This window comes from Anomaloglossus baeobatrachus, chromosome 6 (assembly GCF_048569485.1).
Source record: "Anomaloglossus baeobatrachus isolate aAnoBae1 chromosome 6, aAnoBae1.hap1, whole genome shotgun sequence".
Classification (NCBI taxonomy): domain Eukaryota; kingdom Metazoa; phylum Chordata; class Amphibia; order Anura; family Aromobatidae; genus Anomaloglossus; species Anomaloglossus baeobatrachus.
In genome coordinates this window covers 116,743,592-116,764,768 of record NC_134358.1, presented here as the reverse complement: position 1 = coordinate 116,764,768, position 21,177 = coordinate 116,743,592, and the positions used below count along the sequence as shown (strand labels likewise).

Genomic DNA, 21,177 nt, shown 5'->3' with positions numbered 1-21,177 from the left:
ACCAATTGACTGTCACCTTGGCCGTGTGTTTGGGATCCTTGTTTTGCTGCAATGTCTACCCTCATTTCATCTTCATCATCCAGGTAGATGGCAGAAGACTTTAATCAAAAATGTCTTGGTACATTTGTCTATTCATCCTTCCTTCAATCATATGAAGTTTGCCAGTGCCTTATGCTGAAAAACATACCTACATCATGATGTTCCCTCCTCCAAACCACTGTTGGTATGGTGTTTTTAGGGAGATATGCAGTGCATTTTGACCTCCAAACATAGTGTGTATTATGGCATCCAAAGAGTTCAATTTTGGTCTCATCTGACCAGATTATATGCTCCAGTATTTCAAAGGCTTGTTTAAACGTTGTTGAGCAAGCTCTAAACATGCTTGAACATGCTTATTGTTTAGCAATGGAGTCTTGCATGGTTAGTTTGCATAAATGCCATGAAGGTTGAGGGAATTACTTATTGTTTTCTTCGAAACAGGAGTTCCTTAGCTTATATACAACTTTTCTGATAATTCTTTTTAGTCCTCTGTCTGAAATCTTGCTGGGAGCAAAGGTTGTGGCCGGTTTATGATGAAATAATGTTCCTTCCACTTCCGGATAATGGCCCCAACAGTGCTCACTGGGACCTTCAGTAGTTTAGAAATTTTTCTGTTACCAATTCTATCAGTATGTTTTGCAACAATAAGGTTGTGAAGATCTTGAGACAGCTCATTGGTTTTACCCATCATGACATGTTTCTTGTGTGACACCTTGGTAATGAAACACCTTTTTATAGGCCATCAGTTGAACCAGCTGATATTTTTCACTGAGTGGCAGGATTGCCTTCCAATTAGTGATAGATTTCAGCTGGTGCTATGACTTTCCATGGCTTTTTTCACCTCTCTTTCTTCATGTATTCAATACTTTTCCCTGTGTCATTTCTTATTATTACTCATCATTACATTTATGGACATCTATGGTTTAATTTTTTTACGTGTGGATTGAATAGGTTATTACTGACATCTGGTGAGAAATACATGTTAACAGTACCTTTAGAAATATATTTACTTATAATATTGGTGACGTGTTCAATACTTGTATCACCTATTATATAGTACTGTCCTTTATTCCACATCATCACCTCTGGTTCTTATTACATAGCGTCCCCACTTGTTATGAATAGAACCATTTCTTATTACACAGAATCCTTTCTTTTTATAAACAGCGGTGTAAAAAAGTGTTTTCCCTATTCCTGATTTATTATTCTTTTGCATGTTTGTCACACTTAAATATTTTAGATCCCCAAAGAAATGTAAATATTAGACAATTACTACACCAAGTCTGCATAGATGAGTGGGCTAAAATTCCTTGAAAGCATTGCAAAAGACTCATTGCCAGTTATCAGAAACGCTTGATTGCAGTTGTCCATAGCTGTAGAAAAAGATATTGACTGCACCTCTAAGGGGTACTTTGCACGTTGCGACATCGCTACTGCGATGTCGTCGGGGTCAAATCGAAAGTGACGCACATCCGGTGCCAGTAACGACGTCGCAACATGTAAAGCCTAGATGCACCGATAAACGATCACAAAAGCGTCGTAAATCGGTGATCTGTGTAGTGTTGGACATTTTCATAATTTCGCTGCAGCGACAGGTACGATGTTGTTCCTCATTCCTGCGGCAGCACACATCGCTGTGTGTGAAGCCGCAGGAACGAGGAACATCTCCTTACCTGCCTCCAGCGGCTATGCGGAAGGAAGGAGGTGGGTGGGATGTTTACGTCTCCGCTTCTATTGGCCGCCTGCCGTCGAGCGACGTCGCAGGGCAGGTAAGTGCGTGTGAAGCTGCTGTAGCGATAATGTTCGCTACAGCAGCTATCACAAGATATCGCATGTGCGACGGGGGCGGGTACTATCGCGCTCGGCATCACTATCATTGGCTAGCGATGTCGCAGCGTGCAAAGTACCCCTAAGAATCATGATTTGTCTCAATGCCATTAGGCAAAAATTATGCAACTGAACATGAGGTTCGTCATTGCAGTTGTTGCTGCTAAGGGAGGCCAAATCAGTTATTAGGTTTAGGGGGCAATCACTTTTTCACACAAAGCCCTGTAGGTTTGGATTTCTTTTCCCGTTAATAATAAAGAGCATCATTTATAAACTGCATTTTGTGTTTTCTTGTTTTATCGTTGTCTAATATTTAAATTTGTTTGGAGATTTGAAACATTTAAGTGTGACAAATATGCAAAAGAATAAGAAATCAGGAAGGGGGCAAACACTTTATCACAAGATTGTATAGTGCCGCTACTTATTACATAGCATTCCCTCTTGTTATATATACTGTCCTCCCTTATTCCACAGCATCCTCACTAGTTTTATATAGCGCTGTCACTTATTACATAGCAATCTCTCCTGTTATGTATAGAGCTATTCCTTAATTCCATAGCTTATCTACTTGTTATGAATAGTGCTCTCCCATATTAAATAACATCGCTTCTGGTTATACATTGCAATGTCCCTTATTACATAGCATCCCATCTTACTATGTATAGTGCAGTCCTGTATTACATAGAGTCCTCTCTTCTCATGTGTAGCGCCATCCTTTATTAAATAGTATCCTCTAATGTTATGTATATGCTGTACATAAAGGAAACAAATTATTGTGGCATGCTACGCTTGCTATTTTTTTTGTCTTTTTAAACTGCAGATGTGAACCACAGCACTTATGTGTTCATATGTATCATGACCTCATGATACGTTGGGTGCTGGGAGGGCATATGCACTGTAAACTGCCTGGACCCCTGGCTACCATTATTCCTCCCTTGAATAAGATAACAGTAAATCTCCAGTAAAATATGCAGGATTGTTACAGTTTCAACTAGAAAGTCATTTAAAAGCAGCAACAAAATAATAGGCTGCTGACTTAAGTGTAGTTATATATGAGAGGAAAATGGCAATTTGTAGTCATCTGACATAAGATTGTAATGTCCACTGCATTGTAACATAATAGTGTATGTGGTCTTGTGGTGGCGGGCACAGGTCAGGCAGCGGTGATAGTCGTGGTAGCCTGGGACGACAGACAACAGCACAGCCTGTCATTAACCCCTCACCTCCCTGTCACCGTACCACTCACAGGAGAACTCCGTAACCGTTGAGGCGACACCCCTTTCTCACTTTCAGTAAATAATGTCCCGACAATGTTTCTTCTCTCAAACATGCAAACTTTATTTTCCTTCAATCTCTGGATTCCTTCAGTCCACGTTTCGCCGGCACCTGTACTCTTCCCATAGGGGTTCCTCCTACTCCTTCTTTTCAAACACAATTTAGCAGAAGTCCGTATTCCTGGCACCTGGTTTCTGTCTGAGACCTCTAGACCTCTCATTCCTTCACTATACTTCACACTGGCACAAACCGATTCATTAAGTCTGTTGAGCCACTTCACCCCACCCACAAGGGACGCTAACACGTACGAAGGACCGTAACCGACATTGCTCTCCCATCCATGCCCAGGCTATCCAGCCATACTCTATTTCTTGAGGGTGCATTGACCTTCAGTTAGTGAGGAAGTCGTTGAGTATCATGAGCCAGGTAATACGGATGCCAGACCCTCGACTGTCAGACTAAAACCCTCTTCTTAGTGATGCAGTTCAACAATCCAGACGGATCCTGCATGTCATGGCTGCAGGGGTGACTGTTGTGAATGTCAGTTATGCTTTTGCTGCTGTGAGGCTCCCTCTTGTGGCCAGGAATGGTTTGGACAGAGACCAGGTGTGCTGGAGCAATGGACGTTTCCATTGCTAACTCTCTGCCTATTTACGCCTTGGTCTGCTGGCAGTCTGAGCCGGTTCTCATTTGTTCTTTAGTTTACCAGCCTTCTCATATTGCTCCAGACCACATCTACCCCAGATAAGTGCTTGGTTCTTTCTTAGGTTGTTTTGTTCTTTTGTTCTTATCTGGGTTTGTCATTTACTGTGGTTATTGTCAGTTTATTTGCATGCAGGAATCTTCCCTCTCTGTTGCTTAGCTGGGAAGCTCCCTGCAGCTATGTTTGGAGTTTTGCTCCTATAAGTCCATGTGTTTGTTGCTTTTTGAATTTGTAATTGTTCCTATTTTCTGTTCATTGGTTTGAAAAGAGCACCTGATATAGGACAGAGTTCAGATCGTGCAATCTGAGGACTTTTTGTAGTATCAGGTATTTGGATTTTTGTAGGGTTTTTCTCTTGCCACCATCAGCCCCTTTCCTGTCCTTTCCTATTTAGTCAATGGGGTCTCACCTTTGCTAATCCTATCATCCATCTGTGTATTGTGTTTTCCTATATCATCGTAGTCTTTGAATGTGGGGGGCTTGCTATACCTTTTGCGGTCTATTTCTGAGGCAGAGAGCTATTCATCCGTCCTTCCTTCAGGATAGCTAGTTCTCCAGCTGGGTTCGCGGTGCATAGGATGTTAGTTCGCCCCTCAGCTACTTCTAGTGTTGATGGTTAGTAAGGGGATGGCCGCCACATTAGTTGCCAATGCTCTTGTCACCTTTTTGCCAATGATCTATTGTGATCTTCCATGGTTCCGGATCATAACAGGTGACCCTAAGGGGTACTTTGCACGCTGCGACATCGCTAGCCGATGATGATGATGACGAGCGCGATAGTACCCGCCACCGTCGCACATGCGATATCTTGTGATAGCTGCCGTAGCGAACATTATCGATACGGCAGCTTCACAGGAACAACATCGTATCTCCTATTGGTGCGACATTATGAAAATGACAGACGCTACACAGATCACCGATTTACGACGCTTTTGCGATCGTTTATCGGCGCATCTAGGCTTTACAAGTTGTGACGTCGTTACCGGTGCCGGATATGCGTCACTTTCGATTTGACCCCAACGATATCGCAGTAGCGATGTCGCAACGTGCAGAGTATCCCTAAAGGTCCAGTCACACTAAGCAACTTACCAGCGATCCCAACAACGATAGGGATCGCTGGTAAGTTGCTAGGAGGTTGCTGGTGAGATGTCACACTGCGACGCTCCAGCGATCCCACCAGCAACCTGACCTGGCAGGGATCACTGGAGCGTGGCTACACGAGTTGCTGGTGAGCTCACCAGCAACCAGTGACCAGCCCCCAGCGCCGCGTGGAAGATGCTGCGCTTGGTAACTAAGGTAAATATCGGGTAACCAACCCGATATTTACCTTGGTTACCAGCGCACGGAGCTACACGTGCAGAGAGCAGGGAGCAGCGCACACTGAGCGCTGGCTCCCTGCTCTCCTAGCTACAGCACACATCAGGTTAATTACCCGATGTGTGCTGCAGCTAAATGTGCACAGAGCAGGGAGCAGCGCACAATGCTTAGCGCTGGCTCCTTGCTCTCCTAGCTACAGCACACATCGGGTTAATTACCCGATGTGTGCTGCAGCTAAATGTGCACAGAGCAGGGAGCAGCGCACAATGCTTAGCGCTGGCTCCCTGCTCTCCTAGCTACAGCACACATCGGGTTAATTAACCCGATGTGTCCTGCAGCTACATGTGCACAGAGCAGGAGCCGGCACTGACAGTGAGAGCAGCGGAGGCTGGTAACAAAGGTAAATATCGGGTAACCAAGGACAGGGCTTCTTGGTTACCCGATGTTTACTGTGGTTACCAGCCTCCGCAGAAGCCGGCTCCTGCTGCCTGCACATTTAGTTGTTGCTGTCTCGCTGTCACACACAGCGATCTGTGCTTCACAGCAGGACAGCAACAACTAAAAAATGGCCCAGGACATTCAGCAACAACCAACGACCTCACAGCAGGGGCCAGGTTGTTGCTGGATGTCACACACAGCAACATCGCTAGCAACGTCACAAAAGTTGTTCGTTAGCAGCGATGTTGCTAGCGATGTTGCTTAGTGTGACGGGGCCTTTAGGGTAAGAATCTTCAAATTGGGGATAATTATGCTATTTCTCCACTGGGACTCTTTTATCCCTTCCCATTGTCTCTCCCTTATATATCCCCTACTTCCCTCCTCCTCCTGCCCACCCAGGTGCCAGGACAACCGTGCTGCTACACTGCCACCTGGTGATAATACTACATGATGCATTTACACTTTACAATTGTCACACAGACCGTGCCGGCTACAAATTCATGGGGTGGGCCTAACCCTAACACCCTTCTCATTTTGTCTCTGCTATCCGACAGTTGCCAGAAATCCGACCCTACTGAATTTCTGCTTAACCACATTCACTAATATTAGTTGCATCAAGCAGCTAGACATTTATAATCCTTATGTCCGGAAGGCACAATTTGCTTGGTACTCCTGTGAACAGGTTTTGAGTATGCAACGCCACAGTAAGTCAACTCGGTGGTGACTCAACAATGGGTAATTTTTTATTTACAGAAACAAAAGATTAGCAGTCATAAAGAAATGATCAAGGAAGAGTACAGTTGATTATCAGAACACAAATTAATACACAGTCAGTAATTTACAAAGTATAAATGCAGTACTCTTTAAAATTTAGTTACAAAAGACACTAGACAATTGATATTACAAATGGTAACTTAAGCCCCGGTCTCTCTGTGTCAGGGAGGGTATCTGCGTCACCCCATCTCTTGTCACAATACCTTATATAAACAATATACAGTTAGGTCCAGAAATATTTGGACAGTGACACAAGTTTTGTTATTTTAGCTGTTTACAAAAACATGTTCAGAAATACAATTATATATATAATATGGGCTGAAAGTGCACACTCCCAGCTGCAATATGAGAGTTTTCACATCCAAATCGGAGAAAGGGTTTAGGAATCATAGCTCTGTAATGCATAGCCTCCTCTTTTTCAAGGGACCAAAAGTAATTGGACAAGGGACTCTAAGGGCTGCAATTAACTCTGAATGCGTCTCCCTCGTTAACCTGTAATCAATGAAGTAGTTAAAAGGTCTGGGGTTGATTACAGGTGTGTGGTTTTGCATTTGGAAGCTGTTGCTGTGACCAGACAACATGCGGTCTAAGGAACTCTCAATTGAGGTGAAGCAGAACATCCTGAGGCTGAAAAAAAAGAAAAAATCCATCAGAGAGATAGCAGACATGCTTGGAGTAGCAAAATCAACAGTCGGGTACATTCTGAGAAAAAAGGAATTGACTGGTGAGCTTGGGAACTCAAAAAGGCCTGGGCGTCCACGGATGACAACAGTGGTGGATGATCGCCGCATACTTTCTTTGGTGAAGAAGAACCCGTTCACAACATCAACTGAAGTCCAGAACACTCTCAGTGAAGTAGGTGTATCTGTCTCTAAGTCAACAGTAAAGAGAAGACTCCATGAAAGTAAATACAAAGGGTTCACATCTAGATGCAAACCATTAATTAATTCCAAAAATAGACAGGCCAGAGTTAAATTTGCTGAAAAACACCTCATGAAGCCAGCTCAGTTCTGGAAAAGTATTCTATGGACAGATGAGACAAAAATCAACCTGTACCAGAATGATGGGAAGAAAAAAGTTTGGAGAAGAAAGGGAACTGCACATGATCCAAGGTACACCACATCCTCTGTAAAACATGGTGGAGGCAACATGATGGCATGGGCATGCATGGCTTTCAATGGCACTGGGTCATTTGTGTTTATTGATGACATAACAGCACACAAGAGTAGCCGGATGAATTCTGAAGTGTACCGGGATATACTTTCAGCCCAGATTCAGCCAAATGCCGCAAAGTTGATCGGACGGCGCTTCATAGTACAGATGGACAATGTCCCCAAGCATACAGCCAAAGCTACCCAGGAGTTCATGAGTGCAAAAAAGTGGAACATTCTGCAATGGCCAAGTCAATCACCAGATCTTAACCCAATTGAGCATGCATTTCACTTGCTCAAATCCAGACTTAAGACGGAAAAACCCACAAACAAGCAAGACCTGAAGGCTGCGGCTGTAAAGGCCTGGCAAAGCATTAAGAAGGAGGAAACCCAGCGTTTGGTGATGTCCATGGGTTCCAGACTTAAGGCAGTGATTGCCTCCAAAGGATTCGCAACAAAATATTGAAAATAAAAATATTTTGTTTGGGTTTGGTTTATTTGTCCAATTACTTTCGACCTCCTAAAATGTGGAGTGTTTGTAAAGAAATGTGTACCATTCCTACAATTTCTATCAGATATTTTTGTTCAAACCTTCAAATTAAACGTTACAATCTGCACTTGAATTCTGTTGTAGAGGTTTCATTTCAAATCCAATGTGGTCGCATGCAGAGCCCAACTCGCGAAAATTGTGTCACTGTCCAAATATTTCTGGACTTAACTGTATTATATCAAAACATGGGTTTAACAAGACTGAGATAACCCAATACGCCACAAGTTGTGATCAGAGAGCACTACCATGCTCCAGACTCGGTACTTGATGAGAGCAGTTAAATGCTCAGATGGGCATGGCTCAAGCACCCGAATAATGGTAGTCAAAGGGGGACTCAAGCATTTTTCCTGGAAATCTTCCGGAAATATGCTCGAGTTCCCTATTGACTTTTATAATACTTGGGTTTTTGAGTCGCGCCCATCCGAACATCCCACTGCTTGTAATGAGTACGGATTACCTAAGCATGGTAGTGCTCACTCATCACTAGCCACAAGTCCAACTTTAACAAGCAACCTTCTCGCTTATTACCACACTGCAAGACAGGAAGTAATGACCAACAGGAATGATCCTCTGATACAGCCAGATTGTCTCCCAGACCAGTTTGGTTCTATTTACAGTCATCTACTGTCATTGGCTACAGTCTTCTGGTGTTGGTAATGGTCTTCTACTGGCGCTAGTTATGGCATTATACTGGTGCTGGTTATAGTCTTCTAGTGGGTGAAATCACTCACAGATACTTTGCCTTTTATGGGGGCCACAAGCCTGCTTCACCAGTTATACTTTCACCTGCTTTCAAATATTGGAGCCAACAACTTTCCTCCTTTACCGTCCCGAGCTTTTATATTTAGTAACTGTGTCACAGCTATCACCTGACCAAGCATCCCCTTTAAACTCTTCCCTTGAGGAAACACACTTTTCATTCTTCAGTTCCTGCCTGCCCTGTCCAACCAGCAGGTGGTGATAATTACTTGCAAGTATTGCAACACATTAGCTGTGTGCATTTTCTGTTCACCATCACCTTACACTCCTAGCCAAAATGTGTATAAATGCATGGAGCCACTATTCACCTGCCTTTGTTTTAAAAAGGTTTAAATACATCTTTGCTTTGGCTTTCAAGTATTGTTCTGGCTTAAATATACATTCAGTGATTCCTGTTAAATGTCCTGCTTCATCACCAGTTACCCCTTCTAAATCAAAGTATGTTTCTGTCAATGTGGACCTTGGACTTGAGTAATTCTCCAAAGGAAATAACTTTACAGGTGGAAATAGAATTAAGCAAAGCTACTGCAGAAACAATTAGGTATCAGAGCCAACAAAGCTAGCAGCCATGGAAAATACAGGTCTGCACCAAAAACAGCAAGATATAAAAGAACAATATGGGCTTGGTTGGAAAATACATTCTACTAAGTCAAGGTCTGGGAGACGGCGAGCCTGATGACTTGACAAAATAGAGTTTTACTAGGTATCTTTCAAGGTATTATGGCTTAAACCCACAATTATTGCAGTGTTCTTATTAAACTAAGTAATGATTGAGAGGACATGGCCTGGCTGTAGAGCTTCTTGGAAGCTTGCTGTGAGAGCTCCATTATCTCAACCACTTTTCTGCCTTTTATCAGCATCTAATTGCCAATTCAATTGCTCTAATGCGGGGAAGACTTTACTATACTCCAAGGTACCTGGAACTCCATTGCCGCAATGATATAAAACCTCTCCCGGCTCAGTGGGAGGCGCTGAGAAGTGTTATCGGCGTGGTGCTCATCCAATAGGGATCTAGGATTGAAAAAGAGCCTTCAATCTGGAATGTTTAACATCCCTTAACGTTAAGAATTAGACCATAAACAAAATCAAGACTCACAAACTCTTGTGGAGTTATTAAATGCTAGAACAAGTTTTCGATCTCTGTTGGATTTGGCCTATGCTAGCCATTGCGATTGGACATGGCAATTCCTTTCCGAAGTCTCCTATAAACCTGGAAGTGCTTTGGCTAAATTTCTCCATCCTCATATTCTTTCCACCTTCATCTCTACAACTAATCCTCCATAAGGAGATTTTTTTTTCACAAATCCTAGTAAAAACAATAGTGCATTCAGTGATTATTATGATTCCTTACGCAGTATGAAAGAAACCTTGTCCACAATAACCATTTTGGACAATGGTTGACTCAAACACTCCCTTTCCTCCCCTAACTGGTGAGGAATCCTTGGGACCGCTTCTTCACACATCGGTCCACACTGACCAAGCAGGGTTCTTCTAATATAGAGAGGACCATAATAATTCCAACAATACCCTTCTCCTCACATCTTATATGCATTGGCTTAGAGCACAATGTAGTGCCCCTGAAGCCATCAGGGAGCTACAAGTACTGCATCCCCACCAGGATGCAGGGCCTACTCCCAGGGACCCAGAAGACCAGTGCTGGTAACAACCAAACATTCCAGAGAATCCTTGTTTTCCCCCAAATTCCCCATAGACTGGTACCAGGCTAGGGTTGGACTAAAGGATGGCTGCCTAGAGGTGGAGTCAATCCAGTCCACTAGATGACCAGGTAGGAGAGGCAGATAGTGGATAGTAAGACAGTCAGGCAAAGTCTCCAGGCAGACATGATAACATCTGCACAGTGAGGGGACCATAAAGGACCTCCCTGACCTTGAAGTTCGAGACATAGTAGCAACAGGGCAACCGGGAAACAGGACCAAAGACTCGAACCCCACAAGGTTCACACTACCGTCATATGGACTACCATTAAGAGACTACCAGGAGGGGACTCCCAGCCACTCCAAGCCACGGGGACCCACCAACTAAAGAGAGGTGCAGAGGAAAGAAGCCTCCAGGTCACTAAACCGGCACTGGGACTAAGGGGACCTGCGGTCAGCACCAGCCTTCCTCGGGTGACCAGTTTCCACCTTGCCGTGAGTAAAAGAACCAATTACACTGCAACCCCTTGTCTAGCCTACTTTCTTTCAACACCCGTCCACCTTACCTATCCTCTGGTGCCTGGCCCTGTTTGCGGAAGGCCTAACATCCAGGCTGTCCCTAACACCAGCCCCAGTGGTGAAAACTGTGCAGCGGCGGCTCCATCCACATAGCCGCAACCTGCAAGTGGCGTCACGTGATAAACATTTATTTAATTCCCCTGTAAAATATACCCTTTTTAAAAAGCACCCAGGGCATGGAACAGGGCAATGGTTACCAAGTGACACTTTCCCTATTATACACCGCCCGGGACTGAGTACTCCATAACCCTGGGCGACACCCCTGCATGTCTACTCTTGACTGATTCTGAAAAAGCGTACAATCTGGTCAACTGGACCTTCTTACATTCAGCCTTGAACCAATTAAAGACTGCAGAATGGGGAGAATTTTCTCCCTCTATCATAATCCCACAGTCAATATATGCATTAATTGTGTCCTCTCCCCACCCTTCAAAATTGCCAATGGGATAAGACAGGGGTGTCCTCTATCTCCACACCTATATGTTACAGTTATGGAGCGCTTAGCAATTACACTTCGTAACTCTCCTGACATTACTGGTCCTCAGGTTGGTTCGAAACACTGTATACTAGCTCTTTATGCAGATAATTTACTTCTGTATCTGTCTAACCGTAACATTTATTTTCCAGTCTTAATTACAGAGTTTGAACATTTTGGGGTAGTTTCAAACTTTAAGGTGAAGTATATAAAATCAGAGGCTCTTAACATCTCCCTTCCCTCCGTACTTCTTAGTAGCCTTCAATCCTTCTTCCACTTCAAATGGCAATACAAAATTATTAGATACCTGATGACACGCAGATCTACCTCTCTGGCCCAGATGTCACATCTCTGCTGTCCAGAGTCCTGGAGTGTCTATTGGCCATATATTCCTTCTTCTCTTCTTGCTTCCTAAAGCTCAATGTAGCCAAAACTGAAGTAATTATCTTTCCTCTATCTCACCTATGTCTCCTACCTGATTTATCTACAGGGTGGGACATAAGTATGGATACACTCTGGGTGGGCCATAAGTATGGATACACCCTGATGAAAAAAGTAAAGTTGTATTAATAAGCCACAAACGGTAAGGTGATATCAGCAACCATTTCCATTTTTACCAGGGTGTATCCATGCTTATGGCCCAACCAGGGTGTATCCATACTTACAGCCCACCCTGTATTACAATAAATAACTTCACGCTCTCCCCAGTACCCGAAGTACGCTGCCTCGGAGTAACCCTTGACTCTGCCTTCTTCTTCATACCATACATCAAATCCCTCACCACCTCCTGCTGGCTTCAACTAAAAAATATTTCCAGAATAAATCCTTTCCTCAATTCTCAATCTGTGAAAATGCTAGTGCATGCCTTCATCATCTCCCGCTTTGATTACTGCAACATCCTCCTCTGTGGCCTTACTGCTAACACTCTCACACCTCTCCAGTCCATCCTTAACTCCGCTGCCCGACTGATCCACCTTACTACCACCCCACTTCTCCCCTCTGCCAATCCCTTCATTAGTTCCCAATTCTCCACCGTATCCAATCCAAACTACTAACACTGACCTACAAAGCTGCCCATAATCTTTCTCCTCTGTATATCTCTGAACCAATCTCCTGCTACACTCCAACACATAATTTTTGATCCTCCCAAGATCTCCTTCTCTCCTCCTCACTCATTCGCTCCTCATCCGATGCCTCTAAGACTTCTCCTGGAAATCCCATGTCTTCTGGAATTCACTGCCTCAACATGTCAGATTATCTGCTACAATTGCAAGCTTCAAATGGTACTTGAAATAACTCAACTGTTCAGAAATGCCTATAGTCTCCAATGACCCCACCACCTGAGCTGCTGCCTCAGTCACCACTGCTGGAGCTGCCAGCTCACCATCACCCCATCTACTGTCTCCTCCCGAATATCCTATAGAATGTAAGCCCGCAAGGGCAGGGTCCTCTTCCCTCTGTATCAGTCTGTCTATTGTAACTTGTTTATATATTTTGCATGGAACCCCTTCTCATGTACAACACCATGGAATCAATGGTGCTCTATAAATATTATTATTATTATTATTATTATTAATAATAATAATAATAATAATAATACCTGGGCATCCAGGTTTCAACTAAGCCTACAAATCTATTTTCCTTTAATTATCCTGCATTATTCCAATGGACTCTCAAGGAAACGTAAATTTTACTGTCGCTCTCAACTCTCTTGGTTTCATAGCGGAAGTGTAATATATTTGGATATCCTACCGGATTCTTTCATCTTTTCCAAACAGTACCAACACATAACCTTAAATCATACTTCAAAAGGCACTAAACAAATTTGTTTGGGGATAACTTATACTGTGATTAACTTTAATATCTAGGCCTAGATGAGTACGTCAAAATCAAGAGGGGGAGCAGGATTGCCTAACGTTGAACATTATTATCAGGGGGGTTTTCTCTAAAGAATCATAGACTTGAGATATAATGAAATCAATATACAATGAGTTGAAGTTGAAAAATTATTATTGACATAACCTGAGTTTACTGCCATGGGTCCCTCTTCATATTAGACCTTCAATCCCTGAGTTTTTATGCTGGACTAAATCTCTTTTGATTGAGCCAAATCTATGAGAAATTGAATCTCTCTTACAGACCAACCTTCATGAGTCCTTTCTTTGATAATCCAGCATTTTTCCTTGCTATGGAGAAGGATTCTTTGCTAGGTTGGCCTTCTTCTGACCAGGTCAGACAGGGTCGGTTGATGACTAATTCCTTCAAACTTCAATTTGTTGCCCTGCAAGGTACTTGCTCAGAAGTGTCCCTATCTTGGCTATCGCATCTGTAACTAAAGACCTTCCTTCGAACAATGCTCCCGCATAGTTTACCTCCTCTAACTCCTTCATTTCAATCTCTTTATTTATCTATTTTATAAAAAAATGTCCCTTTTATCTCTTTTCAGTTATACAATATTGTAACGGGGTGCCAGGGGTGCCTCGGGGATTGTAGTCGTGGCCCCTGCTGTCAGGCTTACCCCTGGCTCCGCCGTCACTATCGGGACAGGAGATGTCCTGGTGGGGCAGAGTGTGGTGGTGCACATGTTGTCCGACGTACAAACACTCTTCAGGCGTGATTCCGTGAAACCAGAAGGCATTTTATTGTTCACAACTTCTTCACACACACGGCAGTAAAAGATGATGTTACACTTCTTTAGCTGGGGAAAGCCTGCCCTGACGTCTCCTCCAATGGGGATGTGCCCGGCTACTCTGCTTCACCTGGCTCCCACTTTTGGCTACCCACAGCCCGGACCCACACCGGGACTGCTTCGCACTATGAGGTTCCGCCCGCTTCTTTTCTCTCCGGCTTCCCTGTTCTTTCAGCTCCCACACTCTGCCCCTGCGCTGCTTCTTCTCTCCCGTCCTGGACACAACTGCCTTCTAATCTCACACTTTCCTCAACAACACTTCTCCTCCCTCCCCTTGCTTCTGCCGGCTCCTCCTTTCCACTGTGGTGACAGCCGTCCCACCCGGCCACTAGGGGGTACCCTAACCCAATAGACATACAATAAAAACATTTTTATTAAACAGCATCAACATTCCGGGCTCCTTTGTAAGGGGTCTGCCCACCCCCTACAATATTCTCACCAATGCTCTATCAGAAGGTGTTCCTGAATACCTTGATATCTGGCAAAAAGAGCTACATATTACTTTGTCAGAGTCGGGTTGCCTCAAGATATTTACTTTGACTCACAAGATGTCAATATCCTGTTTTGCTCAAGAAGAAACTTTGAAATCTTAACTCGTTGGCACAGATGACATCAGCAGTAGCGTAGCTACCTGGGTGGCAGAGGGCGCGGTTACCCCAAACCCGCACTCAGAGGGGCCTACCCGCAATCACGCTACTGTTAACTATATCGACGTGAAATCACAGAGATTTGAAAATCAACACAGATTTTAACGAGTATGTGTGTGCATGTGTCTCCTGTATGTGTGAAAATGGAGACCACATGCACCAGAAACACAAACGTGTGAAGGGAGCCTAAGGCTAAGTTCACATTTCCGCTAAAATGTATCAGTCACAATCCGCTGCTCTTGTAAACAACGGAATCCGTTTAGCGGATTCTGTTGCTCCCATAGACTTGTATGAGCAGCGGATTGTGACTGATGATGCTGCGTTGCATCCTCCGCCCAACTGATCAGTCGTGGAACGACTGACCGCCGGGCGGGAGGAACGCAGCATGTAACGTTTTTTGAGCAGCGCGATCCGTCCATGCTCTCTGGCTCCCTGCACACGTCACCAGCTTTGGTTGGTTACCCGATATTTACCCTGGTTACGGTGCAAGGAGCCAGTGCTAAGCGGTGTAGGCCCGTAACCAAGGTAAATATCGGGTAACCAAGGTAAACATCGGGTGCTTTGCTACCCGATATTTAGTCTGGTTACGTGTGCAGGGAGGCCGACACTTCCCCGCTCAGCCCCGCCCCCTCCCGCACTCCGCACATGTATGTACACACACACACACACACACACATACACTCACCTGTCCCCAGCCATGCAGACCGCAGCACTGCCAATGACATCCTCAGCGCCTGGCCCCGCCCCCCGCTCGGCTCCGCCCCCTCCCGCATTCAGCATGTGTATACACACACACACACACTCACCTGTCCTGCAGTCCCTGCGGCCCTGACGTCCTCAGTGCCATGGCCCCGCTCGGCTGCCCCCCCCCGAACTCCGCCCCCCGCACACAATGGAATCCGACAAAGAATTCTGTTCTTTGTCATCCGTTGTACAGCGTTGAACAGCGCATCAGTCACATGCGTCAAGCGACGCATGTGACTGATACAAAACAACGGAAATGTGAACTTAGCCTAAGACAGATGAGACATCTCCATACCAGGGACATCACATGGAAGAAATAGAAAGGCCATATTGATATATCACAGTTGAGCTTTGTGTCTAGGATGGGGAAAGTATGCTAGGAAATACGGTGATAATATTATTCCACTAGAACATTGCGGTGGGAACATATGACATTAATTATTATTATTATTACTTTGCAGACATTCAGCTATCCTCCCTCCACCTGATCAGGAGGAGTGAGGCGTATGGATGAGACACTTTATAATATCTCATCCAGAAAAACTGTCTGTCAGACTCTTGGAAAAGTATCGCGTATGTGAATTCTGTCCAAACATTAGATGGTATCTCCTAAGCAAAAAAGCACTCATTGATCTAAGAATAAAAGTTTTCTTTATCTCATTTTAATTTATTCTGTTTACTTTTATGTACTGTATGTCTTTTTTACTATTTCATGAAAAATATGCCAAACCTATTAAGCAGCTTTTGCCTTTTAATACATGAATTTGGGGCAATTTTCTCTACAGTATTGTTTTCTTTTGTTTTTTTTTGGTTTTTTTTACTGATGCATAAAAAGCCAGTCTTGTGAAATCTGCCCCTTGGAGTCACTTAATACAGCCCAATGGCGTAGCTACTGGGATGGGAGAGGAAAGGGTAAGGAGGCCTTGGGCCCGACGATCACAGTGCCTCACCCGGAACTACTGCTACTGTAACCTGTATTGGCTGGAAATTTGGATTAGGGAATCATGATCTCCCTGCACTCTGTTCTATAGATCACAGCTTGATTTAGGCCTGTGGTCTACAAAAAAGCAGGGAGATTCGTGGACAAGGCGGAGACATGGAGCAGTGTGAAAAAGATGTCATCACGCTGGGACTCTAAATGCTTCGGCGCGATGACATCACCGTCATGGTCCTATTTGCCAGTTGCTGATGGACTCCTCAGGATCCGTCGGTAGGTGAGTATATGTTTTTTTTGCTCATAGGGGCAATACTGGGGGCCATATTACACTGTGGGGAAAATATGGTTGGCTATGATACAGTGTGGGGGGAATACTAACAGCCATATTACACTGTGGGGGAAATACTGGGAGCCATATTACCGCGTGGGGGAATACTCGGGGCCATATTACACGGTGGGGGTAATATAGGGGGCCATATTACAGTTCAGGGGAAATACCATCTATACAGTGTGAGTAAAGTTACTGGGGTCCATCACACAGTGGGGGGACACTGGGGCCATTATACAGTGGAGGGGCTACAAAAAGCTTTCATACAGTGGGAGGCTACTGGGTGCCGTCATGCAGTGGAGGCGCAACTGGGGGCCATAATACAGTGGGGGGTGTTGTGGGCCATACAGCAGGGGAGGCTACTGAGATCCATTCTACAGTGGGGAGGCAACTGAGGGCATCATACAGTGGTGGAGGCTACTGAGGGCCAGTATACAGGGAGGGCTATTGGGGGCCCATCATGCTGTGTATAGGGAGGTCTGTATCTATCATGCTGTGTATGTGGAAGCTGTGTGGGGGGGGGGCTCATGCAGTTTAGAGGCGAACTATATAGAAAGACACGGGAGACATTATTAAATGTTAAGTGGGCACATAAGAAGCATTACTGTTATAGGGTTATTGTGCATTGTACATTATGTGGGGTAGAAAGAGGATCAGTAATAGGTACACATACAATATTAGCGGCTCAGCAGTGGGGTGACAGCAGGATGAGGAGTATGTGCACGTCGGGAATAGATGGTGACTGATCTAGAAATGTGAGAAGTCAGATGTGTCTCTGCAGACTGGAAAAAGTTGCGATATTGGTCTCGCCCAGATGAAGAAGACGGGAAAAGTGAACGACTCCATCAGAAAAAATGTCAGCTGTAATTCACTATCTATAACTGCGCTGTAAAATCTTATATGTTCTGCAAAACTGGTATCTATGATTATACAGTCACTGTACGGTGGTAATATCAGTGTTAATCTTTGTATAATGTGCAATACAAGGTAATATTGTGGTACCGTGTTAGCCAGAAAAATCAATTGAAATACTATTACCCAAGAATGACAAAAGTATTTTATGAGTGATACCTTTATAGGCTATACAGAAAAATTATATTAGTAAGCTTTCAGAGCTTTTTTGTAATTCAGCCTGAAGAAGGAGCCTCGATGCTCTGAAAGCTTGCTAATATAATTTTTCTGTATAGCCTATAAAGGTATCACTTCTAAAATACTTTTGTCATTTTTGGGACATAGTATTTCAATTAATCTTTGTATAGTAATTTTCAGTAACAGCACTGTCATCTGATGAGGTTCACATATACCTTGGATTAAGCGGGCTTTACATGCTGCGATATCGCTAGCCGATGCTAGCGATGGCGAGCGTGATAGCACCCGCCCCTATCGTTATGCCAATATGTGCAGATCGCTGCCGTAGCGAACATTATCACTTTGGCAGCATCACACGTACTTACCTGCTCGGCGACGTCACTGTGACCGGCGAACCGCATCCTTTCTAAGGGGGCGGTTCGCTCGGCGTCACAGCGACGTCACTAAGCGGCCGCCCAATCAAAGCGGAGGGGCGGAGATGAGCGGGACGAACATCCCGCCCACCTTCTTCCTTCCTCATTGCTGGCGTGTAGCAGGTAAGGAGAGGTTCCTCGTTCCTGCAGCATCACACGTAGTGAATTGTGCTGCCGCAGGGACGAGGATCAACTTCGCCCACGCGACAGCAGCGATAATTGAGAGAGGACCGCCATGTCAACGAGGATCGATTTTGGATGTTTTTGCAACGATACAAAATCGCTCCTAGGAGTCACACACAACGAGATCGCTACAGCGGCCGGATGTGCGTCACAAAATCCGTGACCCCAACGAGATCGCTGTAGTGAAATCGTAGCGTGTAAAGCCACCATTAGGCTGCACCATCGTAGTCATCATGGTTACTTGGTTAGGAGCCACTCAGATGAACCCCTAGCTACGCCTCTGATACAGCCGTTAGGCCCATTATACAGAACTGATTTAAAGAATTATGGTAGCTAAGTGGTTAAATACGGATGTCAGAGACGACACTGTAAGGAAATTAAAAGGTGTATTTGCATCTTAAAATAGAAAGGACATGAGGTGACTTACTCCCTTGGTTTTGTGCTCATGAGAATCCTCAGAGGTTTTCTGCTGTTTAAGCAAGTCCTGAGAAAACAATCCACTTCATGAAACGGCCTCAGGAAAACAAGGTCACCATTTACAGCGTAGATTTTTTTTCCGACTGCCATTCCTGACAACTGGGAGCAAATGACAGAAATAGTTTCTTTATTAAAGCAAATCTTTCCAATGCAGAAGACATTAAATACAGAGCCCGGTGTCACCGCAAAACCATCCGCACAATCCTCAGCACATTAGGCACCAGAATTAGCGCTAATGCCCGGGTTGTCATGATTAAACGGGAAAATAAATTGGAACTGATGATGGAGATTATTATCTGGGCATGTGCACTGAGAATACACACATACAGTTTATTACCAATGTACTCCATAGTTCATAGATTCAGTCTAGTAATGTACACGCATAAAGGGTATATAGATGGTGTCCTCGAAGAAGAATACGATTAGATACAGTAACAGTTTAGAGGTCATAATAAGTGTCTAATCACAGAAATAATGAAATGTAATTCATTTGGGCCAATGTTTTCGCTTCACTCTTAATTCATATTATTGTTCTGTGTATGGATTCCTAATTCAGCACCTGTTGGCTCATATTGCTCCACAACGCACCATTGTGTACTTGGGAGATTTTTTTACAGAGACTACTGAAGTTTTTTTTTGCAGACTAATACATAGTCTATGTAAAAATGAGGCATGCTGCATTGCATCCGATAATATGGATGTATTTCACCCTAACAATGCTTTTGATGGAGAATATAGTGCCCCAACACCAGACAGTGAGTCCTGAGTGCCTGTAGGTGTCATGGTTGTCTCTATATTTTTGGAGACTTGTGATGGATCCAAGATTGGAATCTCTCATTTCCATCTGAGACTACATTTAATTGTGGTTTCATTTTTTTCAGTGCCTTATGAGTTAATGTCAGTTTTGTTGTCCAGCAGTTCCTAGCTGTGTGTTTCAGCTGCAGCTACTTTGTAGCCACATTCCTTCAGATTTAAGTAGTGCTGTTTCCCAGCAATCCTTGTTGTAGATACAAATACATTGTTCTCTTGCCATCTTGGTGGATGGTTCTGCTAAGGAGTTGTCCTGAAGTTTGGTTTTATCCTTTTTCGTTGCTGTTTTACCTGTTTGTCTTACCTTTCCTTGTGTTTTATTAGTGCAGCAGTGGGGCTAGCATCCTTCATCTTCCTTCTCACTAGCCAGGGTGTATACAGGGTTTTTCTCAGGGTCACTCGCTCCTACTTGGAAACAATTGAGGAAACTGTATAGGGACTGGCTAGGAGAGTAGGGACAGCTGAAGGTGAGTGCAGGAGGTGTTCTATCTACCTCTTTTATTAACACCAGGGCCCACCATTGTTATCGAGTCCCCTTTGTTTGTTGTGTTTTTTGTTGTGTGTTAGATGTTTGTAGATCTGACCGCCACTGCCACGCTCATCAAACGTGACAGTAGGTCAGAGCCTGACACCGTGGTATGTTTTATTTGCAGCATTTCAGTAATCATAGTTTAAAAAGCAGGAGGGGAGAACTATAGGGGGAAACATGAATAGTTTGGGACCGTCCCCTCCCAGCTTCACTTAATTGACAGGTGTGTACAGGTGTTCTGTAAGGCTAAGTTAAAGGGTTATTCTCATCTCTAAGATCCTATCCCAATGTGTCATAGGTGTAATAATAATAGTATCCAATACCTCCAATTAGAAATGTAGTATAGTTCTCCTGATTAGCCATGTCTCTTACATCATGTGCAGGGTATTGCAGCTCAGGTATCCATAGACACGTCCACTCATATAGTTATAGTTAGTTGCTTGTGGTCATATCTAGAGATAAGCAGACCTGTGGAAGTTCGATTGGTGGGTTCAGACAAACTTTAGATAAAGTTCGGTTTGGGACCCAAACTTGACCTGAACCCCAATGGATGTCACTGATTGGGCAGTTTGGGTCCTCGCCCACATGCAGGCAGCCATAAACAGACCACTTCCAGGGGCGGGTGGGCGAGGTTTTTCCTTCTTTTTTTTGGGTTGGTGCACATTACATCCAATCATGCTGTTACTCCCAGTGCGAGCCGGGACCGAGCGTACCCGAGCACATTGAAGCTTGCTTAAGTGGTGTTGATACGTAAAGCACCTGAACTTTGAGCCTGAACTTTTTTTTTTG

The 21,177-nt window shown here is 44.2% G+C and overlaps 1 protein-coding gene across 1 annotated transcript in view; it reads right to left on the bottom strand.

The window, feature by feature from the left end:
- The window catches only part of PREX2 (phosphatidylinositol-3,4,5-trisphosphate dependent Rac exchange factor 2), a 582,180-nt gene that overhangs the window by 211,781 nt on the left and 349,222 nt on the right, over positions 1-21,177 (bottom strand). Inside the window, exon 18 of the mRNA XM_075353190.1 lies at positions 19,000-19,148. Coding sequence (XP_075209305.1) covers positions 19,000-19,148 — 149 coding nt within the window. The remainder of the gene's footprint in view (positions 1-18,999; positions 19,149-21,177) is intronic.